Source organism: Meriones unguiculatus, chromosome 15 (assembly GCF_030254825.1).
Source record: "Meriones unguiculatus strain TT.TT164.6M chromosome 15, Bangor_MerUng_6.1, whole genome shotgun sequence".
NCBI lineage: Eukaryota > Metazoa > Chordata > Mammalia > Rodentia > Muridae > Meriones > Meriones unguiculatus.
This window is the reverse complement of record NC_083362.1, coordinates 72,541,175-72,561,407: the sequence shown is the minus strand read 5'-3', so window position 1 is coordinate 72,561,407 and position 20,233 is coordinate 72,541,175. Positions and strand designations below refer to the sequence as shown.

The window sequence follows — 20,233 nt, the reverse complement described above, 5'->3', positions numbered from 1 at the left end:
CACAGGTTCTGAACTCTGAGCTGGTGTGCTGTGCCACTAAGTCTGCATTGCAGATGACACCCCTTCTACCTGTGGCACATGCTGAAGCAAGCACAGAAGACGTTTGTTTTACTTCACTTCTTCCCTCTCAGTGCCACATCTGTGCCCAGATAAAGCCTGACAGAAACAATCCCACTCTTGTGAGCAGGATGAACAGAAAGGTGGGACAGTGGGAGAGTGACAGGACTTTCTAACTCAGGAAGAGACGCAGAAGTCTGCCTTGTGGATAAGAATGTGGGTAGCTGAGGCTCTGGATCCAGTATAGCTGTGGGGCAGGAAGAGGAGCTCAGGAAAATACTGATGGATGCTGGGCCGGGTCAGAAATGACCTGCACTCTGCAGGGCCACTGCAGGGCCCTGCTCCACTTTCCTTCAACAAGTTATTACTCTAGTTACTTCCCACCAGGGCTTCTTTCCAGCAAGAAAACCTAAGCAGTCCGTCCTATCACTTGAAGGTCCATTTCCAAGATGGAAAAGAAAGAAGAGCCAGAAGCCAGGACTCCCTTCCCAGTTACTGAACAGGAAAACAAAGAGCAATGAAGGTAGGTGGCAGGCTTGGCCAGGACAGGCTGAAGTGGGTGGATAGTAGCAAGGGACTATAGCTGTAGTCCAGTCTTTCTAAACATGGTAGAAGTTTAGAACATTAGTGCCAAGCTTAGTCTGAGGCATGTTTTCCCCTAGGCTAGCTAAGAACTACATTCAGTCAGGTCCTAGCTATAGAACAAGTTAGGTGACAGGGAGAGACAGATGGTGAACAGAGCTGTCAGTGGCTTCTTCCCCTGCACTTCTCTTCTTTCCTTTACCTTGAAGTGGAACTTGCTATGTAGGCCTCGGTGGCTTCAAACTTGTGACCTTCCTGCCCTAGTCTCTGAGTGCTAAGACTACAGCTGAGTGCCATCACACTTGTCTCTGTGCTTCCGCTCTTTTAAACCAAGCAAGCAAGCAACCAACCAACCACCTGAACAACAAACCAGCAACTAGCTATGATGTGATATGCTCAGGGTACATCTGAGTATGCTGTCTTGAGATTTCAAAATACTAGAGACCCCACCCAAACTGATTCCTAAGTTCATATTCCCAGTTACCTTGGTGAATTTGCCCAAACACTCCCAAATTACTTCAATTTTCTTTGCTTCAAAATGGTCACTTTTAAATTCAAGTTCTAGCTTTGGGAACAGTGGCTAAGGGAGATGTTAACTACCTCCTCAGGAGGATGCTTCCTTCCTGGGAGTGTCTGTTTATGCACATGTGCTCAGTGGTGGCACACAAGTGACCCTGGGTCCTCAGGTAGATGCTGGGCCACTTGAGACTGCTCTGAAAAGTGGCTTGGGAGAGTTGCTCATCATGGCCTACTCCCTTGAGCACACCAGGCCTCAACCCTGGCTATCTGCAGTCTAACCCTGGTACAGTTTTGGCTTCTCTCCCTGAAGATTCAACGCAGTTGTAAGATCTTTCTTGGTTCAATGAGAGTGACTTGTAATCTCACCTCTTACTAAACAACCATGACAGCTGCACTGACAACATACACCCTCGTTCTATCCCTGTTAGCCTAGTCATTAGCTAACCAGTCCTTTCCAAAGTCCTTACTGACTTTGCAGTAATTTCATTAAAAACCATAGCTCCATAATGAAAGTTAAATAAAAGTCTTAGAATATGTAAATACATAAAATAGGTAATTTGGAAAAAATATTTGAGATTTAAGATATATACATGTATTTGTTTTGTTTTGTTTTTTGTTTTGAGACAGGGTCTTATACAGCACAAGCTGGTTTTGAGCTTGCTCTGTAAGGGACAATGACCCTGTACTCCTGATTCTCTTGCTCCTACCTCCTAAGTGCTAGGGTTTTATGTATGAGCTACCATCTTCATTACTTTTTTTTTTCTTTTGCAGGGAGTGGGGGCAAGAGTCACACTATGTAATTCACACTAGCCCCGAAATTCAGTAATGATCCTGCCTCTGCCATATTAGGATTATAGGTGTGTGCCACCCTGCCCAGGTAAAATTATTTAAGCAGCAGTTTTTCTCTCAATTCTTCCTACAGAACATGATCCATCTGTATAGGAAGACAGTAAAGCAAGAAAGGGTCAGGAGGCTAAGGTATCTACATCTTAGGGTGCCACTCTCACCTAAAGCAAGACCCAATCAGAAGAGGTGAAATATTAGGTCCTTCTAAGTTGGGCAAGGCAATGTGGTGGCCTTTGAGTTTAAATCAGAATGTTCCTCACAGCTCCTATGGCCACATTTCAGGACACCCAAACCAGCAAGTGTATGAGGAAGAGCAGAGAGGCTACACAGAGAGAAAACACACTGCAGTAACTATGCAGGGGTATGATCTCTCCACACAAGTCAAGGGTATTTTTCTTGGAATAATTTGCTGTCTGCTGAGGAAGAGGTCATTTTAAGAGTTTCAAGACTTTTTGAAGGGCTGGAGACAAGGAAGAACACACAAGATTGTACCATAACCCAGGCAGACATTGAACTCACCGTGTAGCTCAGTCTGGTCTCAAACTCTTAGCAATCCTCCTGCCTCAGCTTTCTCACTGCTGCGAGTGTAGGTGTAAATCACTATACCTGCCCAAAACTTATAACAAAATCAAACTATAAAGTTGGGGCAGGGAGAGGAAGCTCAATGTGGGGCTCATGCCTGTGATCCCATCCCTCAGGAGGTGGAGGCAGGAGTATCAAGATCAGGGGTTCAGTGCTATCTCACCTACACAGTGCATTCAAGGCCAGCCTGGGCTACATGAACTTTGGCTCAAAAAACAAAAACAAGGGCTGGGGAGATAGCTTAGTAAATCATGTTCTTGCTGTACAAGTATAAGGACTTGAATTGCTAGAACCAATAAACAGCCCAGCAGGATGGTGCAAGTCGGTAATCCCCATGCTCCTATAACAGAGGCAGAGAGGGCAATCTCTGAAAGCTCTTGGACCAGCTAGCTTATCATATGCAGCGGTGAACAACAAAGAGACCCTGCTTTAAACAAGGTGGAAGCCAAGGACAGACAGCCAAAGCAGAACAAACACAGACCCCTACCCACCTCCTATTTAAAAAAAACAAAAAGGGATTTGGGAACAGCGACTTTCAGGAATCCTGCAAGAGGTCACCCTATATCACACTGGACCATAGAAAACGCAGACATGCAGTCACCTGCTCCTATTCCTCAGTGTCACTTCATTTGGCTCATCTAAGAGCAGCAAGTCTCCATGTCTGGAAAACCTTCACGTCCTTCCTCGGGGAGGGGGGGGTTCTGCAGCTACTGCAGAGGCACATGGTACTTGACATCCAGGAGGCTCTCACTGAGGAAAATATTTCTATTCCAGCTAAACTTAGCAGGGCCCTCTGCTAGAGACAGACATGGCTTAACCTTCTCTTGAACTGTCAATACTCAGGCAGGCAGATGCTGGGGCTGGCCTAGCCATTCCCTCCCGTGGGGCCCATCTGCCATGTCATTCCATGGTCTCTTATGCAGTCTTAAAATCTGTTGTCTTTCACTGTAGAAACCAAATTTCAAATACTGTTTCTTCACAACTGACAGGCCAAAGTAGCAAATGAGAGACCTATCTCTCACCTAACCCATACAGGGGTCTATGGAACTGTCCTTTGACCAGAAAATTTGTAGATGGCTTAAAAATGGCTGTATCTGAACTTAACAGGAAGATATGGTGCACATTTACTCTCATGAAATGTTAGCATCTAAAGAGATCTCAGATCTGCTGGTGTACAGAGCAAATGGGAGCACAGAAGCACGAGGGCTGGTAGCCTCTATAGGGTTAACCCTGAGATAGAGAATTCAGGGAGGCAGAGTCTTGAACTCCATGTTTCCCTGAGGCAGAGGCAAGGCTGAAGGCAAATGGAAAGAGGGCATCCCCTTGGGGAAAGGGCTATATGGCCAAGAGGCATGTCATGGGGTTACAGAGAAGGTAGACAAGGCCCTACCCTGAGTGTGAGAGACAGAGGGGGAGCGTCCGATCAGCGGCCGCTGCTGTTCACCAGGCCATGAAACTCCTCCCAGGCCCTGGTAAACCAGAGACAAAAACAACAGCACATTCAGATCAAACGCTTAGAACAGAAAGTAGACAGCATTACCCCGCCTCCCACTTTGACACCCTCCATGCTGACTGTCGTCACAGGAGCTGGATAAAGAGTCAAGTTCCCAGGAGGCTTTCTTCTTGGATGGCAGGAAGCTGGCATTTTCGGCTTGCTTTACTTAGGAAGTCTAGCCTTCACTACTCCCTTGAGGACTTGCCAGTGTTTCTTCAACAGGGATAAAGGGGAAGCCACTGAGGTCAGAGCTGAAGTTCAGCCATGCCCACAAATACTTCTATCTTCTTCAGCAAAGGGCAACAGTTCTTGCCTTTGCTACATTGAATCCGGGGAACAGGTAGTAGAAAACACATTTCTTCACTGGGCCTGGCCCTGAGGGCAAAGCCAAGGATTCACCAGCATTATGATGTCTCAAGATGCAACCCAGTTATGTCATTTTCCTCTGCTTTTACTTTTCCAACCTTCTAGCCTTTCTAAACTCGAGATGCTAAATGTCAGGTTTTCTGCTTCTTACACACATGTAAGTCTTTAGATTTAAGATGTATGGGTCATGCAACTAACATTTCCTGTCAATAGGGCTTATTGCAACTTCTGTGCCGATTAACACAATTTTAATGAACATAACTTAGAAATGTGATTAGGAAGGAATTAAAATGTGAGTTACGGGAGTACACACACTCATAGCTCACAGCACAGCCAGTGTTCCACAAACAGGCCTCTGCGACTGCTGCATGAAAAAGAAGAAAGTCAGATCCCTCCGTGTTCTGGAAGCTCTCACCACCCCAATTTCTCCCACCTTTTTGCCCTATCCACTTTTCAGTTTGAAAGCAGGGATTGTCCTGCGCACTGAATATCAAACTTCGCAGTGGCTATGGAGAACCTGCTATGTAGACCAGACTGGCCCCAAATCCAGTGAGATCTGCCTGCCTCTGCCTCTCTAGTACTGGGATTAAAGGCATGTATGAGCAGGCCAGGCAATATTCTTTTATTGGTTTAAGGTAGCAAGAAAAGAAAATGCCTCTCACTATATATTTAGCATTGTAAGAATTAAAATATATTTCATTACCTGGTACTCTAGGCAGTTTGTTTGGTATTGAGAATAGGGAACTGGGCAAGGTGGCCCATACCTGTAATCTTGGCACTTGGGAAACTGAGAAAAACAGGCCTCTGTGAATTTGAGGCCAGCCTGGTCTACACGGTGAATTCCAAGATGGCCAAGACTATGTGGTGAAACCACGCCTCAAAAATAAATTACTAAGGACTAGACAATGTATGCCCCAGTTTCATCAATATTTTCCCTCTATAGAATAGCAGCTTTTTCCCCACAGAAAATTACTAGTTTATGACAAATAACTCAAAGAAAAACTGTTTAAGACCATTTTTAAGAAGTATCCCAGAACTTGTCAATTCCCAAGCTATTTCTGGAGACAGTGGTGAATTGCACTCTACTTCCTATAAGAGATTTTGGAGGCAGTTTCACTCTTCACTCTTAATGAAGACAAGTAAAAATTCAATGCGTGGACAATGACCTGGGATCTTCTCTAACAGTAAGATTTAATTTCTGCTTTAAGTAAGTTAGGTCAACAAGGTCATGTAACAGGGTTGAAGTTCATTTCATTTATCCTTTTGTTTCCAGAAGGGCCCTTCCTCACTGTACATGCCTAACAGCTCACTGGGTGAAGACCTGGAAGGCTCCAGCACACAAGAATAAACTGACTTCCTATTCTGAGCTCCTTGCATGGATTCAGGGGAAGCAATGCATGTGGCCAGGGACTCTGGTGTACTCACTTTTATTCTCAAAGGCCAGCCAGGTGTGAATTTTTACTCTCCCTCCACCTGGCATCCCATGCACACCAAAACTTTCTTCTTTACAGAAGAAGCTATCCTAAACATTTTCTTATGATTTGATTGTCTATAATCAAACAAACCAGAGGTTAATACAGCATACTGAGAATTCTGAGCAGATCTGGCAGCAACAAAGAACTCTTTAAGGTTGACTGATCCCACCTCACCAGAAAGCAAATTCTCAGAAAAGGGAGATCTCATCTGTGTGTTAACTGTGTTTCCAGACCCTTGCCCAAAGCTTACATATATCAGCGCCTTGCTCTCAGCCAGGCCGCAACACTAAAAAGGGGTTCAGCCAGATTAGCAAATCTGAGCTCAGTGCACAATTCAAGGTCAGACAGTTTAAGCCTAAAGTGGCCCAGCATCACCAGCTTACGACTGAACTAACACAGTGAGTGGGCTAGCCTTCAACTGTATGTTAAGAGTTCAATGCTGAGATACAATTATAGCCAGACCAGGTGAAGGAAGTCTCCACACTTTGGCTTGTCTCTCTTTCTCCCTTACTCTCTGTAGAGAAATCCCACCAGTCTTATCCAGCACTGTGTTCTACTATGGGAAGAGGGCCCTTCTACCATTCCCGACCAGGAGCACATGGAATACAGCAAGTCTACTCCAAAAAGCTATTTTCTCACAAGACAGTGTTGTGTTAACTGCCTTTATGACAGCAGTACCCTGGTGGCCCCAGAATTCAGGCTGTGTTACGAGTTTTCTCCTCAAGGGGAGGATGTAGTAAGCCATTTGATGTAAGGACCCGAACCTATGAAGCCTCAATTATAAATCTGCTTTACCAAGAGGTCATGGTGACACATGCCTCTAACCCCAGCACTCCGATGTGAAGTTGGGGGCCAGTGTAGACTACGTGGCAAGTTCCATAGCTGTGACCTGATACAAATACAAGTGAATAAGCCTTGTCTTTCTTGGGGATATAGTCAGCAACACAAGGACGAAGGAAAGTGGCCTCTCTGTGGGGCAATGGATACTTCCTGGTTCACCCAGGTGCACTGCAGGAAACAGCAACAGGCAGGGTGACCAGGGAAGGCTAGAAAGACAGACAGGTGAAATAGACACTAGAAACTAGACTGAAACACAAGCAAGCTGGAGGAAGGCTTGAGTGAAGAAGCTGAGCAACTCCTAAAAACATGGCTCTCAGTTGTTAGCAGTACTTGGGGAGACAACCATTACCACTGGCTCTTTCTCAAGTCTCAGCAGATGCTGTTTACTGGCTCAAACAAAAGCCACAAGGAACACACCAAGGCAGGAGCAGTGCTGACATCTCACATGTGGCTGGGATCTGAAGGGGGTCTCAACTCAGTCTGCTGCTTACAGACTTACTTTGGAAAGCGGCATCAAGTTTATTTGCTGGTGCAATAAAATGTACACACACCTCACAGTGAAAGATAAGGCAGAAGGCCCAAGAAAACCCAACAGACGAAAGGCTTTCTGCAGCTCAGCGAATCTCTTTCCTAGTCAATGTAGAGAATGTGATAAAGCAGTGATAGCATGGGCACTCCCAGAACAAGGAGCCTAAGGTCTCACTTGTTTTGTTAACTCCTGGGCCACACAAAGAGTAGGGCTGAGCCAGTCAGCTGGTGCTAAGGAATGTGCTGCTGCCAGACTGGAGACACTCTGGAAAACTGACCCTTGTAGTCGCCGCTCACTCTGGCAGCCCAGAGTTCACAAAAATGCTTTTCAAATTTTAGTTTTGGGGGTGACTAACAAAGCTTGCTGAAACTCTCCAAGCAGGTAAAGGCCTGAAAGCCAAGCTGCACACACGTAAGCCAAAGCCAGAGTACTCCCAAGGCCAGTACACGTATATTCAGATTATCTCAAAGGCCACCCCCCAAGATGAAGGCACCTCTCGCTCTACACCCTGGCACAGTAACCCTGGGCTGGAAGGAATAAGGGCTCTTACCAAGCAAGACTACCAAAGAGGAAGACAATCTACTCTATAAGGAAAGGAGGAGGTTGCCAAGCAGATTTGGCACCAGAGAGAAAGCCCCATTAGCACAAAGCAAAACGTATGTATATACAGCCACAGACAGACAGAAGCAGGGCTTTAGCTCAAAGCAAGAGATTTTTATGAACTAAAAGCAAATGGAAGTTAGCAAAGAAAAGCCAAGGATATCCCTTTCCAACCTTAGGAGACTCTCAACTCTGGATCTAAACTCAGCCATCCCTCTGGGCCAGGCATTGGTCTAACTGGATGAAAACCAGTACACCTGAGCACCAGGCAGTGGAGTCTCACTTAGAGAGCTTGACGTCACCTCATTATGTCAGACCACAACAGTCCTGGAATAAAGTAGCATATGATTATGCAATGGGCTTGTGGGCATGAAGCTGCATTCCCTCAATGGCCCTGCATGAAAGAAGTCTGTGTGCCATCCCTTGATAATGGTGACAGTCAATCCAAAGGCCACATCTTGATGCACCATAAAGAGCAAGAGCATGAGACAAGCTGGTTTAGCACCATTTATTTGTGATCTCAGCTGTTGTAGTAGTTGCTGCTGTCAGCCTGTTCTCAAAGGATAACATGCTCTTCCGTTCCTCTTGTCCAGGACAGAAGGGTCTTCCAGGTGGCACGCCAACAGAACAAGAGACTCCGAAGACGCCAGCTTCAATGATGGTGCCATCCAGAGAGGGAGAGGGTCATGGCACATTCAATCGCGGCTTCCAGAGGTTTTGAAAAAGGAGCCTTTGGGGACCCAGCCTGCCTGGCATTCTAGTGGAAGTGCAAAAGGTAGCTCATTGGGAGAGGAAGGAGAGTGGGGAGCAAGGGAAAAGTGGCTTCTGGGTCTCGAGGAGGGTGTTACAGCTGCAGGGCAGGAGTCCCAGAGGCTCCTAGGTCCTGGAGGATTTGTTTGTGGGATTTTACAAGTCAAGATGAACTGCCTCCAGGTACCAGAAAGGGGGGAACAGTGGGGAGTGAATGGGAACTACTCTTTCCCTTTCCTAAGTGGGTTAAACGGGAACCCAGCAAACAAGAATCCTAGGGAAAGACGTAGACCTTTTGAGCTTCAACTAAACCTAGCAGGAGGGCAGACACTACCTCTGTCCTGCAGCAGAGAATAAGACAGACCTGCTCTAAGAAAAATTAGTGCTGATACAGGATTGCTGAGACAAGCAACCAGGGCCACTGATGGCAAATGAGTGCTGGTGGCTCCAATGAGTCAGGGCCAGCCATCTGATATCTGACCAATTCCCATGGCAGTAGTCCCAGTTAAAAACTGACAGCTAGCTGATATAAGCAAACTCCACCCACATCATATGTGAACGCATGGGAAAGAGTCTCATAGTCTACCTGATGATGAATACAACTACTGGGCTCACCACTGTCTGGAATAGGAATTGCCATTGATGATGATATTATACTAATGATGACAGCAATACTTAGTCCTGTAAGAGGTCCTGAGGTCCTTCAGTTACAAAGATCAAGCCAGCCTTATGACAACCTTACTATTTATTCCTGTACCCTATCTTATAGCTGGAGAAACTGATACAGAGTTGTAGAGACTTGCCAAAGGCACAAACTGACCCATGGTCACAGGAGACAATAAAGGGACCTGACTCCTGGCTGGCTGGCTGGCTTTCCTTCTACCTTCGAGACAATCTGGCAGCTACTCCCACAACCTATTCATAATGACCTGAGCTCATCTATCACTGTCCCTGAAAGAGCAAGCCCTCACCAGTAATTCTCAATGTGCACAGCACTCATTGTCTTCAGTGGGATACAAGCTTCTTTCTCCTTCTCATCTCACAATCTACCCTGCTTTCTCTAGACTTCAGTTCTATACAGAAAGAGTGGCGTCCCCATTCCTTATGAAAAGTCAATCTCCCAAGACAAAGAAAACAGACTAAAGCTGACAGGTTAAACAGACATGCAGAGGTGGGGTCAGGGTGGGTAGGGAAGAGGATTTTATTGTTCAATGAAATTGTCTTTAAAAACAAGCCATGAAAAACCTCTGAAAGAGCTTTGTCTTTCATTTTAAAATAGTGGTTAGCATAAGAAAGACAAGACAGCCTATAGAAATCAAGCCAGCCCAGGCAGGAAAACTGGGTTTCTGCAGAAGGGTTCTCTGCTACACAGCACCTCAGAGTAGGTCCTTGGAGCCTCACTAACAAGAACTTCAGCAAGTAGCCAAAGCCCTGGAGGGGGCTGGTGTGTCCCTACTTCACAAGTCAGTGTCATGTATGACTACATGCGTCTGGGCCCAACTATGGAGCTACTTCTGCTAAACTCAGGGACCTGTCCCCCCCAAGCCCCCCAACACGTACTTGATGCTGTCGGTGTGGGTTTTGTATTCCATAATGGTGTTGGGAGGTAGGTTAAGCACGCGCCGAAGAGTATCCCGGATTCGGGCTGTGGTTGCTTGGTCGCTGGCGGTCTTATTCCATATGGAAATAATGTCCTCCTAAGGGAGAAACAGAATTATCAAACCAACCAGAAGGAGCAATGAGAGCAGCGGTAACACAAGAAAGAACACTAGCCTAGGCTGACTTACCTGAAAGCGGACAGAGACCACAGCCCCACAGATCTCCTCCCCAACCATGAATTGCTCCCCCAGCATGGCCAGGATGAGATTCTCCCAGCAGCGGGAAGCTAAGCCCTTCCGAAGTCGAATGATCCACTTGCCACCATTTTTATTTGCATCATCCTATAGAAAAACAGAAAGCATCAAGGTTAAAATACTGGTCCACAGTGTCATCTCTGAATACCAAAGAAATACCTCTGAAGCCAGGAGGTCTGGTCATTTTCTAATTCAAGATTATTTCAGTGTTAAGAAGAAAGGAAATAGGAACAAAAAAAAAAAAAAGCAAGAAAGAAAGGCAGTCCTTGATCTAAATAATTTTTTAAAAAAGTACTAAACAGATCTTTTGAAAAGGATCTACTTTTATCAGAACTATTTTAGAAGTCAAGCACATTTCAAACACATACTATAATCATCATTTGCTAAAAGCTCAGATCTTAACTCAGACGCAATGTAGTAGAAACAGACAAATTAATTATAGCCACACAGTCTAAAGAGTACTGCTGCAACAGTGCACACAGGATGGTGAGAGAAGAGATGCCTAGAAACCTCAGAGGAACTACATCAGCTGGTCTTGAGGGAAACATTTAACTGTAAAGCAGGTGAAGGATGCTAAGGGAACCAGGAGGAACACGTCTGCATACTGAGTCAGGGATATGTGAATGTGAAGGACTGACTGCAGGGAATGGAAGACTTCTCACATTTTCTAGAACTCTTTTTCCTTAGAAAAAGCCCTGGTCAGAGAGCACAAGTGCTGTACAAGGGTGCAGTCAAGTAACAGCTCTGCCAAAAGATCACAGAGCGCACTTCCGGGTCTCCTGTTACTCTGAAGTTTTTTTTCTTACCACTTTAATCCTCTATCTCCTAAGCAAATGTACATGTACACATACATGTACACATAGACGTTAGTTCTGTGGGAACAAGGACATTTTAAAAAGCTTTCACTACTGTAATAATACCATTTGAGTGACAGTACCTCAGCTGACTTGAGTAAGAATAGCCCCCATAGGCTCATATATTTGTACTCAGAAGCAGCACTATTTGAAAGAATTAGAAGGATAAGAGGTGTGCACTGTGAATGGGTTTTAAAGTTTTAAAAGCCCATGCCAGGCTCAGAGCCTCTATCTCTGCCTATGAATTAGGGTACTCAGCTACTTCCTGTCCCAGCGCCTGCTTCCATGCCGTCATGTTCTCAACCACAGTAATAGTGGACTAAACCTCTGAAACTGTACACAAGACCCAGTTAAATGCTTTCTCTTATAATAGCTGCCTTGGTCATGGTGTCTCTTTCTGCAATACAACAGTAACTAAGACAGTAGCATCTTTAAAGCAACCTTGCAGCCAGAACCCATGAGCATATGCATTTGCATCAATGCCTTTTCCTATAGGTATAGGCTCTCAAGATTTATCAAATAGTATTATAGCTTTGAGAGAAAACTTCAAAATTCTTTTAACCTTGGCAGAGTCAAAGAAAGAAAGAAAGAAAGAAAGAAAGAAAGAAAGAAAGAAAGAAAGAAAGAAAGAAAGACAGATCGATCGATTTCCCCAAAGCAGCTAGAGGCAATCCTCACCTCCCACATAGGTTTAATTCCTTCTTTGAAGAGATGAAAGTCACTGTGGCCTGTCAGGTCCCCAGGACGTACCATGTGGCTGTAAAACTTCCAGAACTGCTCCACCTGCACAAAGAAAAGTCAAGAGCACAAGGATTTTATCTCTTCTTTGAATGTATATAAAGCTGTGTTGCTGAGAAGAGAAAAATGGGAGACTGCCTGTCTTGGCTATCTACTTTGGAGAACCTACTTCATTTGGAGCAAGGTAGAAAGAAGAGCATATTAGAAAAACATCTATCATACAGGTTTTTTATTTGGTTTGAAACAAGGTCTCTTGTAGCCCAGGCTGGTCTTAGGCTCCTGAACTATCTCCTGCTTCCACAAATTGCTAGGATTATAAACATACATTTCTATGCCTGGCTAATACAGTTTAATCAAAGTGGGAAAAAGTAAAACAAAATAAAGACACAACACGTAACACTTTCAACACAAGGATAAACTCTAGTCCTGGAGAGCTGGCTCAGGTCAAGTACTCAGGTTGACCTTCCAGAGGACCCATATTCACTTCCTAGCACTCACACGGCAGTTCACAACCATCTGTGATCCACAGTCCCAGGGGATCCAATACCTTTTTCAGATTTCTTTGGGCATGCACGCATGAAGTACACAGATATGTATTTGTTATACCCAGTTCGCGAGCCCCCAAAAGATCTCCAGGAATCGACTCCGTTGCAAAACACATGAGGGTCTTTTTATTGAAAATTACAAGCTGCAGCACGGGCCTACACAGCACCCACCGCCGAAGCGGCGGGAGCTGAGCGCCCCGCGCCCAGGTTAGTGGGGTGATTTATAGATTCTGGTCCATCCCAGCATGCCCAAGGCAGGGGCAATTCCTGCCTGGCAAGCATCTACTGGTCAAGGTGCTACATTTTGAATCGATTGGCTATAGGACCAGGTGTCCCTCCCTAGGGGGGAGGGTCCAGTTTCCTAGCAACTGTATCTCTAGTGGGTGGGGAAAGAACACAGTTTGCAAGGTAGCTCTCCCCTCAGGGAACTTACTGCTATACCGAGCCTACTCTATATAGTGTTAACAATCGCTGCTTATCTTTTGGTCTCTCATATTCAGCCAAACACTAATACAGATAAAATAAAAATAAAATCTTAAAATAAAAATTGTTGAGAACTGCTGGCCTTCATCAACAGCTTTGAGGAGGCAAAGCAAACCACACTGACATGTACCTTCTCTCACCATGTAGTAACTCTCTGCACAACTGAAAACCTTCCATCTTGCAGTATATCAGGTACCATAAGGCCTCACCTGCATATTCTTATAGAGCCAAATCGAATTTTTTTCTTTTTGTTTAGACAGAGTCTGATTCTATAGTCCAGGCTGGCCTAGAACTAGCTTTTCTATCCCTCCACTCAGCTGGAAACATTATGTTTCTTCCTAATTTACCTTAAACTTCTGAAGAAAACTAGAGTTATAGTTTTCTTTCAAATGTGTTTATATACTTATAATTCCAGTATTCAGGAGTAGGGAATGGGGATCACCCAGACAGAGTGAGATCCTGCCTACATAATGAGACCCTGCCTCAAAAACAAACAACAAAACTCCAGGGGCTGGAAATCTAGATGGCTCAGAGGTTAAGAGTTCTGCTACCGTTCCCAAAACCTGAGATCAGTTCCATGTACTCACACTGGGTGATTCACAACTGCCTGTAACTACAATGTCAGAGAATCTGATGTCTCCTTCTTGCCTCTGTAGACACTTAGCAGGTATGTAAAAGCATACACACACATACACACACACACACAAATAAAAACATTAACAACAACAAAACCCCAAAACACACTTACACTCATCATTCTTGTCTCCTCTGAGCTACAGAGGATAGCTGTAGGCACTAGCAGTAGGAAGGCACTTTAGAAAGTAAAGACTATTGGTAACTGTCAATTCCACATTCAACAAGACTGCATAGCAGGAAACAGGTACTAGCTGATATCCAGGCCCTGTTAAATCTAGATAGCGAGAGAAACTGACCTCCTGTCACATAAAGTAGTTGTTCTCTCTAGCTGCCCTCCAGAACGGAACATGTGGAATATATTACACACTTCAAAGGCAGCAGCTAAAGCCATCTAGAAGATTTTAACGCAACACCTCATCTCTACAACTGCTGGGCCTATCTGTACATCCAGTAACTTGGAATGTTAACTGGTCATACATAATCTAAACGTTTATCCACTTAACAACCAAAAAAACTAAGATAGTAATGAAAACCAATGCTGACTGTGAATTCGGATGGAGGGGTTTAGTGAGGACAAAGCATATTAATTCTTTAGACAATAATCATTTTGATTGTTCAGTCTCTTCAGATTTTACATGCAAAATATTCAAATCTGTACTTCAGCCAAGAGAGATAAAATAAACAATTTAAGAAAGAACATTAAGGAGCTAGAGAAGTATCTCAGTGTTAAAAACACACACTGCTCTTCCTAAGGACCTGAGTTCCCAGCCACATGCAGTGGCTTACAACTACGTGTAACCTCAGCTCCAGGGGAATCTCACACCTCTGAATTCTGTGGGCTCGCACACACACACCAATAAAAATAGCAATAAACTCTGAAAGATGTCTTTTTTTTTATTTTTAAACATTTATTTCACTTTTAAATTTTGTGTTATCTTGTGTGCATATGCCCACAAGGCCAAAAGGTACCAGATTCCAGGGAGCTGGCATTACAGGAAGTTGTGGGCTACCTTGACATACTGAACTCAGGTCATCTGCAAGAGCAGTATTCTAGTGCTGGGAATGTGGCTTATGGCTACAATTTCCCAGGAAACAAGTTCCAAGCCAGGCTGAGGTCTAGCAAGACCCTGTCTCAGAACAAACAATATCACAATCTGTATGCTGGGTGAACTCCTGGAGGCACAGTCCTCAAATGTTACGATGAGAAAAGGAGTTGCAATGGTTCTCAGAGGTCCTTTTTGCACCTCTTCTCCAAGTCAGTAAAAAGTATTTTTGGCTTAAAGTGGAACTTTTGAAAAAACATCCTTTGGGGCTGGAAAGGACTCAGTGGTTAAAAGCATTTGCTGTGCTTCCAGATAACTGGAGTCTGAGTCCCAGCACCCACAACAGGAGCCTCATAAACACCTAGAACTCAAGCTCTGGGGAATCCAATGCCCTCTTCTGGCCTCCGAGGGTTCCCACAAGCATGTGTACACATATACACATTTACATCAACAAAAGTAAAAGATAAACCTCTAGGCCATATGTAGTGGCAGGAAGATCGTGATGAGTTCAAGGCCAGCCTGGTCTACATAGTGACTTCTATGCTAACATAGTAAGACTCTGTCCCTAAAAAGGGAAGGAAAGGAAAGGGGAGGGGAGGGGGAGAGGAAGGAAGGGGAAGGGGGAAGAAGGGAAGGGGAGGGGAGGGAGAGGAGAGGAGAAGAGAAAAGAAAAGAAACCTTTTGTTTGTTTGTTTTTGAGACTGGGTTTCTCTGTGTAGCCTTGGCTAGCCTCCAACTCACTCTGTAGACCAGGCTGGTCTCACTGCCTCTGCCTCCCAAATGCTGGAATTAAAGGCCTATGCCCTCACCACCTGACTAAGAAAAGAAACTTTTAAAAACAAAATGAAACACAGGAACTGCTACTTTAGCTTTTAAAAAGGTTTCATGTTATCATTACTTCTCTGGAAAGGATTTAGTAAACACAGGCCCCTCATTCCTTTTTTTTTTTTTTCCCTTAGGTTTTCCAATAAGACAGGGTTTTCCTTGTAGCCCTGGCTGTCATGGAACTCTCTCTGTATACCTGTTAGCCTCGAACCCACAGATCCAACTGCCTCCACCACAGGCCACTTAACACTATGAGTTATGAAGCAGACTTTAGGCTCTTTCTCTTGTCCTGTGAGTGCTGAGGGTATTGACGGCAAACCACAAAGTACTCTGTTTCCTTGTAGTAAACTGACATTTCTTTTTCTACATTATTCTGGGTAAGAGAGAAAAATGTAAGACATAATCACAATTATTCTAAATTAATTTCACAGAACCCTGTATGAAAATGTCTTTCCCACTTCCTTCCCTGATCTTAATGTTTAACCAGCTGTGCCACTGTATTTGGAAATTAATCTAATATTCCTACACAGCAGACAATAAAAACTTCTGTGGTAGCTTCTGTGTTAGAGATGGATAAGCTGATGGCTTATCTACCACCATAAAGTGGTGGCTCACATCTGTAATCTCAGCACTTAAGACAGGATTGTGGCAAGATCCAGACTGCTTAGGGCTACACAGCAAGATCCACTTTCAGAAAACTGACCTGCACACAGAAACTGAACATAGAACATATAGGCATACATAAAAACCTTTTCTGAACAAGACAACACTGGTGTTAAGTTGTAGGCAGGGTCTCTAAGTTTACAAATTTAGTAAAGAGCCAGGAGTGAGGGTGAGGGTGGGCTGGGTGAGAAGGAGCCTGAGCACTCTGTATTGATGGCATCCACAAAAACAAATTTATCAGAACCCAATTTCATGAGGACAGATATCACATATAAGTGTCTCTTTGTATATAGACTCAATGAATATCTGCTGAAATAAAAAAACCTCAAACCAAAACCTTTTATTTTTGGATTATGCCTTTCTGATCAAAGCTACCATCCCTATACTTAAGTTAATATGGCTAATGATTAACCTAATAATTGAACAAATGTGGTCTTTGGAATGCAACTCAGCCAAGTAAGGAAACCAGAATGTTTATCAGATTACTAGGAAGGTAGACATACAGAAATGCAGGTAGGAGTGCCGTACCAAGGAATATTTCATCAAACAAAGTACTCACGGAGGCAAAGGTGCCAATCTGCTTGATGTTCTGTTCATAGCTCTGTGAGCTGGTGGGACGGCCGGGGGTTCTCCTAGAGTACCAAAAGGTGTAGTTGTACTGCAGGGGATGTTCTGCTGGTCCAGGGACAACAGCCTGGGAAATAGAGAAGGCAAGTTAATTCATGGCATCTGTCACAACTCGGAGAGTCCAGACATTTTGCTGTATTGTTTTTTTTTTTAAAAAGATTTTTCTCTCTCCCTCTTTCTCCTCTTCCTCCCTTACTCTTTCCCTCTCTCTCTCTCTCTCTCTCTCTCGCTCTGTGTGTGTGTGTATACATGGATATGTGCATGTATGCATATGGGTGCTTGCAGAGGCCAGAAGGGGGCTTGTGAGCTAGTTGGCATGAGTACTGAGAACCAACTCTGGTTCTCTGTAAGACCAGCAAGTGCTCTTAACTACTAAGTTACCTCTTCAGCACCTTGCATTTGTTTTTTAATTATGATTTTATTATCATGTATTTATATAAAAGACAGAATGTGGTTGGGCATGGTGGTGCACGCCTGTAATCCTAGCACGTTGGGAGGAAGAAGGAGATGGATAGGTGTGAGGCCAGCCTGGTCTACAAAACAAGCCCAGGACACCCAAGGATACCTGGATAAACTTTGTTTTGAAAAACTAAAAAGACAGAATGTGGGAGCATGCCATGGTGTGTGTGTGTGTGTGTGTGTGTGTGTGTGTGTAAGTCAGAGGACAACTTTCAGGACTGGTTCTTCCCTTCTCACTGTGGGATCCAAGGTTTGAACTCATATCATCAGGCAGGCATTTCTCTGATTCCTAATAAACATTTTAACAGTGCCACTCCTACAGATCTTTAATTCCAGCCCTGGCAGGCAGATCTGTGAGGTTGAGGCAATTTTGGTTGACAGACCAAGTTCCTGGCTAGTCAGGGCTACACAGACAGTGGTTTGTTTTTTTTAAGGTATAGTTCCTTATCACCTCCACAACTGAAATACCATAATTTCAATTACCTGCAATTTGCTGGAGTCTGCTCACATAGTACATTCTTTAGTGGTAAGATGATTCTAAGCTACTGTAACACAACTTTCTGCCTTTCTTCTAGTATCACTGGCATTATCTCAACATATGGCCACTCCAAGTACTGCCTCCTCAACATTCATTACTAAAAATTGGCAGATGACTTAATCTGCTTGTGCCTCAGCTCCCTGTCTGCAAGGTGAAGAAATAACAATAACCACGGATGAATCAGAAGTAAAGTGCTTGGGCACTGCCTGACACAGCGTGCTCAGCGAACAAAAGTGAACATGGCTCCCTCACCTTTGTGACTTCCTTTTTCTTTTTCTCTTTTTGGTGACACGGTTTCTCTGTGAAGTCCTAGATGCCCTGGAACTCACTTTATAAACCAGGCTGGCCTCAAACTCAGAGATCTGCCTGCCTGCCTCCTGAGTTCTGGGATTAAAGGTGCACACTACCACCTCCTAACACTTGTGACTTAAGCAACTAGTAGAAAATTCTTGTGTTTGGAAGGTATTCAGGATTATCAGATAAATAGTGCTATAATACTGAAAAACTTAATCCATTTATCTTTCATTCCCTAAATTCTTTCTATCCCAAGCCACTTTCAATGTGTATTACTGACTGAAAAGCCTAAAATAGTAATGTATTTGAATAGGATTAGTAATAGGATTTGAATTACTGAGTACACTTTAAAGCAAGTCCCAGCTGAGAACCCAGACTTCTCCATCTCACATGAGGATACTGTAAAGCAAGTCAGTACCCCAAGACCTCACAAGAGGAGGTTCTAATTTCCAAAATGAATTCTAGTCATTCCACCATTTTTTAAAACTTGTAATTATAAATGCACACCAAGGATTTCACTGTGCCGTTTTCATACACACATCTACCAGGCTTTATTCACAGCCAGTGAACCATGTCCTCTTTCTTGGCCTCTCCATACCTTTTACCCTTTTTTCAGTGCTGGGGATTGAATCCAGGGCCTTATACCCTCCCACAGAGTGGTATTCCTAGTCCCACAATCATTTTGTATTTCCATACATGTATATGTGTTCATTTGTGCAAGAGCACATGGAAGGAAAACGTCTCTCCAGGGCCTCCAGAACCTTGTTTTTAGAACAAATAAGAAATTCCAAAAGAGTACCTGCAATCAAGTTAATCTGCGATCTTCAGATAAACAGACGCCAAGAGATAATCAAAACTTATATCCATCCAAAGGTAAGAATATTACAACCCAAAACATACCTTCCTCTTGCTGCTGCTCTGGCTCTTGTCTCGTTCCGTTTTTTCCTTCTCACCATCTTTCTGTGTGCTGTTTTCTTCATTCTGATCATGGTCTCCACTATCATCATCTTTTAAGCTACATGGGAAAGCAACATAATGTCATTCCATGACTAAACTATTCTTATTACCTACCAAAACCACAAGGTCACAGAACTACTGTGTAACTAGCCCAAAGTCACTCAGATCACAGGCCTATAAGATGTACCTGTGAGACGGGCAAAAGGGAGATTAAACCAGCAGAATTAAATAAGAACTATTAAATTAGCTAACCCATGAACTCCAGCAGGATTTTTGTTTCCCAACAGCAACATAACAAAGCAGGTAAAGGGGTGGTTTCTGTTGTAAAAAACAAGACACTAATGGAAATTTCTGGACAAATAATTCCTTTGACATCAGACAGTTAAAAATTTGCCCAACTCTATATATCGCCATGTCCTCTCTTTCCCACCTCTCTCCTAGCTGTCCTCCCTTAGGTCAACATTCTTCTCCAGTCATCTAATTCATTATCAATCTATAAATGGGTCTTACACAAATCTCTCCTCTCTACTCTCTAAATGAGAATCCGTTATTTGACCTGCATCCTTAAGATTCTCTACTGTCAACTTCTTATTACCTATCCTCTAGAGTGAAACACAACCCAAAGTGCTTTTCAGGACTTTAGAGATTGAATCTGGTCCAGTGCTATACTCCTCTCCTCCCAGCAACTCTTCCCACTGGTAAACACCTCACCTCCAGCCCAAGGTGCCATTCCTCCCTGCCTGTTTTTTCTTTGAGACAGAGAGTTTCTTCAGAGCAGTATCATATATCATCTTAGTATCACTGGCACCCAAAACAAGATGACACTGAATAAAGGTTAAATGAAAAGGAAAAATAAAAGGAGGAATGGATATGGGGTCCAATAAGCAGAGACAAATGTGAAACCTAAGACCCACCAGATGCAGACAAAAAAGAAACAGGTTAATGCACAAAGATAAGAGTACCATTTGCTCAATCTGCTAAGGTGGGCTTGTTGGATAAGGGCATTTGTGGCCAGGCTGCAGACCTGAGTTCAGTCCCTAGAACCTACAAATTAGAATGAGAACCGACTACTGCTGA

The 20,233-nt window shown here is 43.9% G+C and overlaps 1 protein-coding gene across 4 annotated transcripts in view; it reads right to left on the bottom strand.

The window, feature by feature from the left end:
- Positions 1-20,233, bottom strand: part of Eif4e2 (eukaryotic translation initiation factor 4E family member 2) — a 28,820-nt gene that overhangs the window by 3,785 nt on the left and 4,802 nt on the right. For 2 of the 4 annotated variants that reach the window (XM_021644604.2, XM_021644605.2), the window contains exons 2-7: positions 19,100-19,214; positions 16,841-16,975; positions 12,027-12,131; positions 10,429-10,581; positions 10,202-10,338; positions 8,386-8,648 (exon numbers count right to left, since the gene is read on the bottom strand). In XM_021644604.2, coding sequence (XP_021500279.1) covers positions 8,576-8,648; positions 10,202-10,338; positions 10,429-10,581; positions 12,027-12,131; positions 16,841-16,975; positions 19,100-19,214 — 718 coding nt within the window. In that variant the 3' untranslated portion in view covers positions 8,386-8,575. Of the gene's footprint in view, positions 1-3,976; positions 4,056-8,385; positions 8,649-10,201; positions 10,339-10,428; positions 10,582-12,026; positions 12,132-16,840; positions 16,976-19,099; positions 19,215-20,233 lie in introns of those variants that run through there. The other 2 variants (XM_021644606.2, XM_021644607.2) reach the window with 2 other exon arrangements.